The following is a 10,027-nucleotide window of genomic DNA, read 5'->3' on the forward strand; positions in this document are numbered from 1 at the left end:
AGAAGAACACAATGCGTCACATGAACTCATGTGAGCCAGAGCCCATAAAATAAACTGTCCTGTAAAATAAACTGGACCTGCTGTCTAGGAGCATTTAGCGAGCCTGTTTACACTCCCTATGGCTTAGAAAGAACCAGATTCCCCAAAACTCATCTGTGACTGGGAAAACCCTTTGTGCTCATCACATCAAACTGAAGACCAGTTTAGCCGCAAGCCACGGCACATCCCAATTCTGCGCGTCTATCTGAACCGAAGCTGTGGCGCTCCTACCCTCGTTGTCTGTTTAACAACTTCCGTTAACAGCGAGGAATGTCTTTTCTCATTATACGTCCTTAATAGCTTGAGTTTTGTTTTTGTTTTTTTTTTGTTCTTTGTTTTTGGCTTGCGTAAGAAACCTCGTGGCACAGATTTACCCACAATCGGACAGCGGAGAAGTCCCCGGAACAGCGGCGAAGGATCCCATCTGCGAGAGGTGGCCGGGGGCCAGGCCTGTTCAGATGGGCCGAATGTGCTGACTCACAGCGCTCAGCTCGCCGTTATGGATTTGTTTGCAGCTGCAGGTCTCCTGGGCGACCGCAGAGAGCTTTAAAACATTCACTTTCTGCTGTCCTGGCGATTTATTTTTGATTAGCCGATGGAGACGTCGCTATCGCCATCTAGGAATAATTGACACAGCAGCCAGAGGTCAGCTCAGGTTGGAGGTGGGGGAGATTGCATCACCAGTGGAGTAGAAGGGAACTGCATTGGAGTTATAGCGCATGGGACGTTGCTCGTCAGTATAATAATACGTGTCGACCAGGCTTTAAATGACAACTTTTTACTTTTTTTCCCTTCTTTTTGCTGTTGAGCTGGACACGTATTTCACTCAGGATTTGCCAGTCCTTTGGACAGACCTTACATACATCCTGTAATGCCAATTTAACGTAAAATCGGTGTATTCCGTATTTTTGTTTTACTCTTTGAAATACACGGTATTTATTACCAATAGCAGTACCCGTACTGCACGGGGATCTTCGTAAAGTCACTGGTGGCGAGGAGAGACAGACAGACGGCAGGCCGGAGTGAGGGTGAGAAGACAGAGAGAGAGAGAGAGAGAGAGAGAGAGAAGATGGGGTAACGGGTTAGTGATGCAGGCCTTCGGGCTCTTACTGTCTGTCTTTGTCTTCATCCATCTGACCCATCCGCCTCTCTACGTCTGCTCCGTTTGAGCTTTTCACGAACACCGTTTCTTTCCATCTGTATTCTCTTATTACTCCGTGGACGTGCTGCTCGTGCGTGCGTGCCCGTGTACGTAGTGTGTGACTTACGAGGCATGGGCTGCCTATACCAAGGAAACGGAGTCCATCATCGCCCCCCCCGATGAGACGGAGGAAGTGCTCATCACCACCGGCACGCATAAACCCCAGCGTGGACGTAAGAGTGTGTGCATAAATATGTAATGAGGTATAGATAAATTCCCCTGAAGTTATTAAGATAACCCCTGATCATTTAGTGTGCCTTTATTTTCTTGCCTGCGAGGGTCTGCAGTAGTTAGAAGGTTCTGCAAGGGCTGTTCTTTACTGATATACATTTTTCCCCCCCCAGGCTGCACTAATTATAGTTAAGATACTTTAAAAAGGGGATCTGTTATTAGTTTTACCGGTTCTTTCCATTCCATTTTTAAAATAATCATACATTCTGAATAAATGAATGTAAAAACTTAACTCACCATAAAAAATAAACTGTTTGTCTAAAAAAAAATGCATTCTGTCAGTCTTTACTGATGTAGTAACTACTTAATTAAATGTTAACAAATGAATTAGCTAATGTAATTGATTAACTATTAAATGTTAATGTTTTCACAAATGGCAGTGGGGTCCAGTCTTTATGCCACTGTGTCTTCTGACTACACAATTCTCCTCCCCCAAACATACAACAGCATGAAGCAGCCCTGTCCTTTAATGCAGATCAGACAGCAGCAGAGTGCAGAGAACCCTAGAGCATGCTGAACCTCATCACGGGAGCAGACGAGGCCCACGCGGCGAAGCCGAGCACAGCACAACGACAGGGAGGCCATCATTCATAACACGTACATTTTTTAATAGAATTCATTTATATCAAATGGAACTTGAGTCAGCAAGGATCTGCTTGACGTACAGACGTCATTTGCCACCAAATGTAACCTATGTAAGAAAATAAAAGCACTCCATTCATTCAGAGAGGAAAAAAAAACAAAAACAAAAAACAAAACCCAAAACAAAAAGAAAAAAGGTTTATGCTTACAACTAATCAGAGGTAATTTTTATGTTTCTTTTTAACAAGCCATTTTTTTTCTCTTTACAGTTGAAATAATTGTTTCAGTCTATGCATCCAGACATGAGATAGATAGAGAGAGAGCAGAGAACACCGAGCTGATTTCCGTTATGACACTCCAGTCTCGAGGCCACATAATATGATGAAGGGGACAGATAAACAAAAATATAAACTAAAAATCTCAAGTCACCTGCTGGAGATTTTCATGGCACCGTAAAAGATGCTCTTTTTGCCACAATATTTTTTTTGTCTTTTTTTTTTTTTTATTCATACCTTAAGTTTTCCCCCAGTTTGTGTTATTTACATACACACAAAGTGAACGGTGAAGGAGATTCTTACAGATGCTTTCAAGTAATACATTATTGGGTATAGAATCAATAGGGCAGTGCATAGTATAAAGATATAGAAAGTGCAATTCTTCCTACCAGGCCTCTCCCTTGGCCCTCTGCAATGCCTTTTCCGTGCATATTGAAATAAAGTCGAGGATGGAAAGCAAAACAAAAGACACGCACGAGTTTTAACGCACCGACACGGCGTTGAAGGTTGTGAGCGAAGCACTGAACGGCACTGGGTAGCGCTGACGTGTGCGTGAAGCTAAACTATAGCATTTAGCGGGAAACATACGGTGAACAGAAATCACGGATCTGTTGGACGAACGGGGAAAGAAAGCACCTGGAATGCACATCCACAAAGCCATCGAAAACAAATCACAAGAACACAGAGAGGAGGAGTTAAGACACACACACACACACACACACACACACACACACACACACACACACACACACACACACAAAGATTTTAGAAAGATGCTTGAACCTGCGACCGAGAAAGGAAAAGAAACTTACGCGAGCCCTCGCTGCTCGGTACGTGTCGAGATGAACAACACTAACCTGCTCTTGCTGTATCGCTTTTACCCCAAAGATGTTTAGTTTAGCTACGTGTTTTGTTTTGTTTTTTGTTTTAGTTTAATTTTATTTATTTATTCATTTTTACTGTGTCTGCTTGTGCCCGAGTTTTACGAGTTCACGTGTTCATGACGCAAGGCTCGGCGCGTTCCCGTGCAGTTTTGAGTCAGCATTTCTGTGCACTCCTTTCTCCGGAGACCATCCCGAATCTGGACATTTATGTTAGACGGAAAAGAACATGGAAATCCACCGCTACGGTTTGGTCTTGAGACGGATCTAAGCGCGCTCGTTGTAAATGTTTGTCCTTTTGACGTGTGGGATGACGCCGCACCTTTAGCATACAGATTTGGACTCTACCGAGAGCTGTAGTGTGTGGTCTAGCATGTAGTAACCCTTACTCCTCTTAATGATCCAACCCTTTCAGGTTTATCTTGTCTGTGAGCCACAATAAGGCCTCAAACAAAGGAACAAACAAAAAACAACAAAAAAAAACAAACAAACCAAAAAACAACAATAGACTCTTTACTTATTTGCATATATAATTTCTTATAATAAAAATGTAAATTAAAATGCATGGTAAATTGAACAGTACGTAGTAAATACTTGGACTACTCAAACAGTACGGGTATGTGATAAATGAATATTATAAAAAAGAACAGGCATAAATATAAGGCACTCTAAATGCGAAATGAAAATGTAGAATATTATGCTGTCAAACAATTAAAAAGCCTCAAGAACATGATGTTTTTTAACCTTGTCCTACACAACGAAAAGATGAATACGCCACTACATGACCCCTGACCTATGACCTCGACTGGAACCATCTTACACTGTCACTGGCTCTTGACCTAACCTGACGGTCACTCTGCCACTGAACAACAATGCCATGGAAAATGAAGGGTTCCACATAACCTCAAATTCCCCCGAAGCTATAGTACACTTTTTTATTGCACAAGAAAAGATGCACTGAATTGAAGTACAATTTATTTCAACCTACCGATGTGCATTCCAGTGAAAAATCTCTTAATTTCCCTCCAAAAAAGTACAGAAATCTCATTGTGGAAGCTTTCTTATATCATTATATCATCTCTCTGATATTTATATTATATTATATATATATATATATATATATATATATATATATATATATATATATATATATACATACATACCTTTTTACAGAATTAATAATTGACTAATAAATATTTAAATATTATATATATATATATATACACACACACACACACACACACACACACACACACACACACACACACACACATTATCAGATAATGTTATATATTTCTATGTGTACTATATATTTTACTCTCATTTCGGAGGCTTGTCTGTTAAAATCACTGTAACATGGAAGAACTGAGATATTCAGTAGCAGCAACTTCATACTGTGCCCCCCTTTTGATTCCACAGAGTCCCGGAAATATAGATTGTGTAGTGCTGAGTATGTAACCATGGACAAACACGTGTGGAAGTCAAATTCACAGGACCCTGCGTCAAAGTCCGAATTTGGTAAGAGTTAATGCAGGACCACATCTAGTGTCACAAGTGACACGACAATAAAAAGAGAGAGAGAGAGAGACAGAGAGAGAGAGAGAGAGAGAGAGAGCGAAAGAAACAGGATTCAAAAGGAAAAACAGAATTCTTGTGTATATATGCGCATACATCGGAACGGCTTACAAAATAAGAAGAAAACATGGGGAAAAGCATGGATTTCTAAGTTAATACTTGGGTTTGACTAACTTTGTCGAGTGAACACCTTGTTAAAAAAGGAAAAAAATAAATTCACATAGTTCAAAATGAATTACAGCTCAGTCGAAGTAATAAAGTACTAAAAAACTAAATCAGTAAGTTTTTTTTATTCATCTGGTGTTTGTACAGTTCCCTCCCATACCCCTGACTGAAGGACGAACATCGTGACGAGATAGGGGTATTATTATTACTATTATATTTGTCCATTTGTGTTTATATCTGTTTACTTCTTTTTTCCTCCCTAGAATTCTCTCGTAGCCACGATGCCCTTCTTTGTCGATGAGGTGCCTCCTCGCAGTTGCGCAAATCTCCCTGTGTGACGTGCAGTCATCTTCTGGGTCTCGCGTCTCCGTTCATTCGATGCAGTGCGTGTTTTTCTCATTGTTTGTTTTCTCTCTCTCTTTTTTTTTTAAATTGACTTATTGGTGCTGAAGAATCTGAGACGAATCCTTGAAGCAGGAGATAGGACAGCAAGCTCTGCACGATGCCTCAGTAGTCCAACATACGCATCCGTTTGTCGGGGGTGACGACTGATCAGATTTCGGGGAGGGGGTGGGGGGTTGTTGTTTTTTTTTTTTCTTGGTCCACCTGGTATTTCACTGTTCATATGTTTTGTTTTTTAATAGTTTTTGTTTTTTTGTTTTTTAAATCATTATTTTTCGCTTTTGTTTTTCACACCCAACAAATGAATCAAGTCTTGGACTAGGAGTTTAAGAAGTACTTTTCACAAGCACGAATTTATGGCTCAGAAGATACGACCTCTGGATGTCCAAGGGCCTTGCTTGTACCCCAGGGGGAAGAGGACTCTTACGTTGCATAGTGATCGAAGCTTCCAAGATACTCCAGCCCTGCGCGATAGCAGAACTGATACTGATCCTGAGAGAAGGACAGAGAGAGGGATAGAAAGAGAAAGAAAGAGGGAGTTAGGGCTAACTGCTAACCCTGACCTTACCCATGGTTCAGGCCCCCACCACCAGCAAAGAGACTCCACCTGGATTTGAAGCATGGAGATTTCTGATCAGGCAGTTTACCTTTAAAGAAAAGCTCTCAGGACCTTTCATCTCCATAGCAACCCCTTAATTTGAGCACCACAAACATGGCTGAGCAAGAAAATGATAAAAACTGGGGGGGGGGGGTGTCGTCATTCCGCTCGATGGAGCATAAGGGTCGTGCTCTCGGCACGGGAGGCGGAGCGTCTGCGTCGCTCGCAACCCCGTGTCTGCATCGATCCCACAAAACAATTTTCCCATCGACTGCAGAGAGGCTGTGAAATTGCTTATCTGAGTCAGTTTGCATGACCAACCTGAGGGCGCCGGAGATATCGATACTGATGAAGAGCGGCCGAGGGCCCGCACAGTGTGTGTGTGTGGTGTGTGTGTGTGTGTGTGTGTGTGTGTGTGTGTCCGTACCTCAGTCTGTACCATGGCAGGCCTCTGTGTTCTCAGCATCTTCACCGTCTGGAAGATGTCCACGACGCCCTCATACCGCATCCTCTCCAGAACAATACTGAGGGTGATGAAGACTCCGGTCCTGCCCACCCCCGCACTGCAGAGGAAGAGCGAGAGAGAGATGAAGAGGAGGACGAACAGCGTGGACAACTGGGCGAGAGGCAGAGAGACAGAAAGGGGGACAGGTGGAGAGTTGGGTGCACTGATGTCGGAGAGGTTGAGATGCAGAAGTGGTAACACTTCAGCTGAAGAATGGCTTCACAAATGGGCACCAATTCAATTAACCCTCGTTCCTTTGTTCACAGGAACACAAAGTGAACGCTAGTCTTCATCTACCTCGCTGTTAAACTCCACTGACCCGACAGAACTGCTCCTGGAGAACTGAGACTGAAGTTATGGTTTGTTAAACGTATGGGCTGGGTTAGGGTTAGGGCTTAGGGTTTAGGGTTAGTGGTTAGGAGTTAGGGCTAGTGGTTAGGAGTTAGGGTTAGTAGTTAGGGTTTAGGGTTTGTGGTTAGAGGTTAGGGTTTAGGGTTAGTGGTTAGGAGTTAGGGCTAGTGGTTAGGAGTTAGGGTTAGTGGTTAGGAGTTAGGGTTTCGTGTTTGTGGTTAGAGGTTAGGGTTTAGGGTTAGTGGTTAGGAGTTAGGGCTAGTGGTTAGGAGTTAGGGTTAGTGGTTAGGAGTTAGGGCTAGTGGTTAGGAGTTAGGGTTTAGGGTTTGTGCTTAGAGGTTAGGCCTTAGGGTTAGAGGTTAGGAGTTAGGGTTAGCGGTTAGGGCTTAGGGTTAGTGATAGTGGGCAGGGGTTAGGGTTAGGGTTAGGGTTAGGTTAGGTTAGGGTTAGGGTTAGCGGTTAGGGCTTAGGGCTTAGGGTTAGTGATAGTGGGCAGGGGTTAGGGTTAGGGTTAGGTTAGAGGTTAGGGTTAGGGTTAGTGATAGTGGGCAGGGGTTAGGGTTAGGGTTAGGGTTAGGGTTAGTGATAGTGGGCAGGGGTTAGGGTTAGGGTTAGGGTTAGGTTAGAGGTTAGGGTTAGGGTTAGGGCTTAGGGTTAGTGATAGTGGGCAGGGGTTAGGGTTAGGGTTAGGGCTTAGGGCTTAGGGTTAGTGATAGTGGGCAGGGGTTAGGGTTAGGGTTAGGGCTTAGGGCTTAGGGTTAGTGATAGTGGGCAGGGGTTAGGGTTAGGGTTATAGTTAGGGCTTAGGGTTAGAGGTTAGGAGTTAGGGTTAGCGGTTAGGGCTTAGGGCTTAGGGCTAGTGATAGTGGGCAGGGGTTAGGGCTTAGGGCTTAGGGTTAGTGATAGTGGGCAGGGGTTAGGGTTAGGGTTAGGGTTAGGGTTAGTGATAGTGGGCAGGGGTTAGGGTTAGGGTTAGGGTTAGTGATAGTGGGCAGGGGTTAGGGTTAGGGTTAGTGATAGTGGGCAGGGGTTAGGGTTAGGGTTAGTGATAGTGGGCAGGGGTTAGGGTTAGGGTTAGTGATAGTGGGCAGGGGTTAGGGTTAGGGTTAGGTTAGGGTTAGGGTTAGTGATAGTGGGCAGGGGTTAGGGTTAGGGTTAGGGTTAGTGATAGTGGGCAGGGGTTAGGGTTAGGGTTAGAGGTTAGGGTTAGGGTTAGTGATAGTGGGCAGGGGTTAGGGTTTCCCGTACCTGCAGTGCACTGAGATGGGCCCGTCCTGGCCAAACTGCTCCTTCGTTTTGTGCACCTGCCCGATGAAGTCGATGAAGCCCTCCCCTGACTTGGGCACTCCCTGCTCGGGCCAGTCGGTGAACTGGAACTGCCGGACCGTCCGAGACTGGCCGTCCTGTCCAAGCCCAGGAGACAGCAGCATCAGCACAGAACTCCACGCTTAAGCAGAACACAGACACTTTCTCTAGGAGGCCTGTGCCTGCCTCAAAACCACCACCTGACTCAGCTCACAAAGGCTTCGATCCTTTAGCCAGAGAGAGGCACGCAGAACGATGAGAGCAAACCGGAAACCCGCCGACTAACGGTGTGTGCTGACACAACTGATAGTGAAACTGCAGCACAGGAACTGAAAGATTGCAGAGCCTTTGGTGGGTGGTGAGTGTATGTGTGTGACTGTGTGTGTGTGTGTGTGTGTGTGTGTGTTTGTGTGCTTGTTTGGGAGGGTTAAGCCTGCTCTGACAGGTCTGCTCTCAGGCCAAATCCTGCTACTCCAGACTCAAAGCTCAGACAAAATGCTGGTGTAATATTTTCATGGCAACAAAACCCCACCTCTCTCTCTGTCTTTCCCGTGCTGCGGTAGGCACCTCTGGACCTCTTGAGAGGTGACAGACAGCCTGAAGATATATCTGTTCCTGTTCTGATGCTAAAGGTGTGTGGTGTGTGGGAGGAGCTGTGTGGTGTGTGGGAGGAGCTCTCTGGCAGAGCAGTGTTGGTGGGAGGGGTTTAAGTGACACGCTTAGGCGTACTGGCAGGGTGACACCGCCCTCGGACACCCGAGTGCCTGCCCTCAGTTCTCATCCACGCCATGGCTAGCACACGGCTCCCTCGCTGCACGGTTGTGTCCTGTGCCGAAGAGCCTCAGTTTGTCCGGATAAACATTTACCCCAGCACACGGCACCCTGAGTCCACACTTTGCCTGCAGAAACTTCTGGAAAGTTGTGTTCCGATTGCTTTGAAGTGTGAGAGATGACCACTGTCCAACTTACAGGCCTTGACACAGATGATGGATGCAGAGTGGTCCCTGGGTACTGAACACTCACCCTGGGTACTGAACACTCACCCTGGGTACTGAACACTCACCCTGGGTACTGAACACTCACCCCGGGTACTGAACACTCACCCCGGGTACTGAACACTCACCCTGGGTACTGATCACTCACCCCCGGGTACTGATCACTCACCCTGGGTACTGATCACTCACCCCGGGTACTGATCACTCACCCTGGGTACTGATCACTCACCCTGGCATCAGTGACTTTGAACTCGCGTAGGATGTACTGAGGCATGTTGTATTCGGCCATCGGGTCCACCACGAAGTACTGGTAGCGGGCAGAACGCTCAGCTGGCCAGTACTGATGGCACTTTTCCTGATTGAAACACAGAGAGAGAGAGATAGTGGGATGTGAGTGAGAGAGGCCCGAGAGGGGCGGTGGGGGTAAATGAGAGAGAGAGAGAGAGAGAGAGAGAGAGAGAGAGAGAGAGAGAGAGAGAGAGAGAGAGACTGAGAGAGAGAGAGAGAGACTGAGAGAGAGAGAGAGAGAGAGAGACAGAGAGAGAGAGAGAGAGACAGAGAGAGAGAGAGAGAGAGAGAGAGAGAGAGAGAGAGAGAGAGAGAGAGAGAGAGAGAGAGAGAGAGAGAGAGAGAGAGAGAGAGAGAGAGAGAGAGAGAGAGACTGAGAGAGAGAGAGAGAGAGAGAGAGACAGAGAGAGAGAGAGAGAGAGACAGAGAGAGAGAGAGAGACAGAGAGAGAGAGAGAGAGAGAGAGAGAGAGAGAGAAGAGACTGAGAGAGAGAGAGAGAGAGAGAGGAGAGAGAGAGAGAGACAGAGAGAGAGACAGAGAGAGAGACAGAGAGAGAGAGAGAGAGAGAGAGAGAGACTGAGAGAGAGAGAGAGAGAGAGAGAGAGAGAGAGAGAGAGAGAGAGAGAAGAGACA

At 45.7% G+C, this 10,027-nt stretch overlaps 1 protein-coding gene across 42 annotated transcripts in view; it reads right to left on the bottom strand.

Moving 5' to 3' along the window:
* Positions 1-2,058: 2,058 nt before the first annotated feature.
* Positions 2,059-10,027, bottom strand: part of ptprda (protein tyrosine phosphatase receptor type Da) — a 405,006-nt gene continuing 397,037 nt past the window's right edge. For all 42 annotated transcript variants that reach the window (XM_081714645.1, XM_081714647.1, XM_081714666.1 and 39 more), the window contains 4 exons: positions 9,335-9,460; positions 8,054-8,208; positions 6,377-6,512; positions 2,059-5,843 (listed from right to left, as the gene is read on the bottom strand). In XM_081714645.1, the coding sequence (XP_081570771.1) occupies positions 5,775-5,843; positions 6,377-6,512; positions 8,054-8,208; positions 9,335-9,460 (486 nt within the window). In that variant the 3' untranslated portion in view covers positions 2,059-5,774. The remainder of the gene's footprint in view (positions 5,844-6,376; positions 6,513-8,053; positions 8,209-9,334; positions 9,461-10,027) is intronic.

Source organism: Electrophorus electricus, chromosome 5 (genome assembly GCF_041902795.1).
Source record: "Electrophorus electricus isolate QZ-2024a chromosome 5, ASM4190279v1, whole genome shotgun sequence".
Lineage (NCBI taxonomy): Eukaryota > Metazoa > Chordata > Actinopteri > Gymnotiformes > Gymnotidae > Electrophorus > Electrophorus electricus.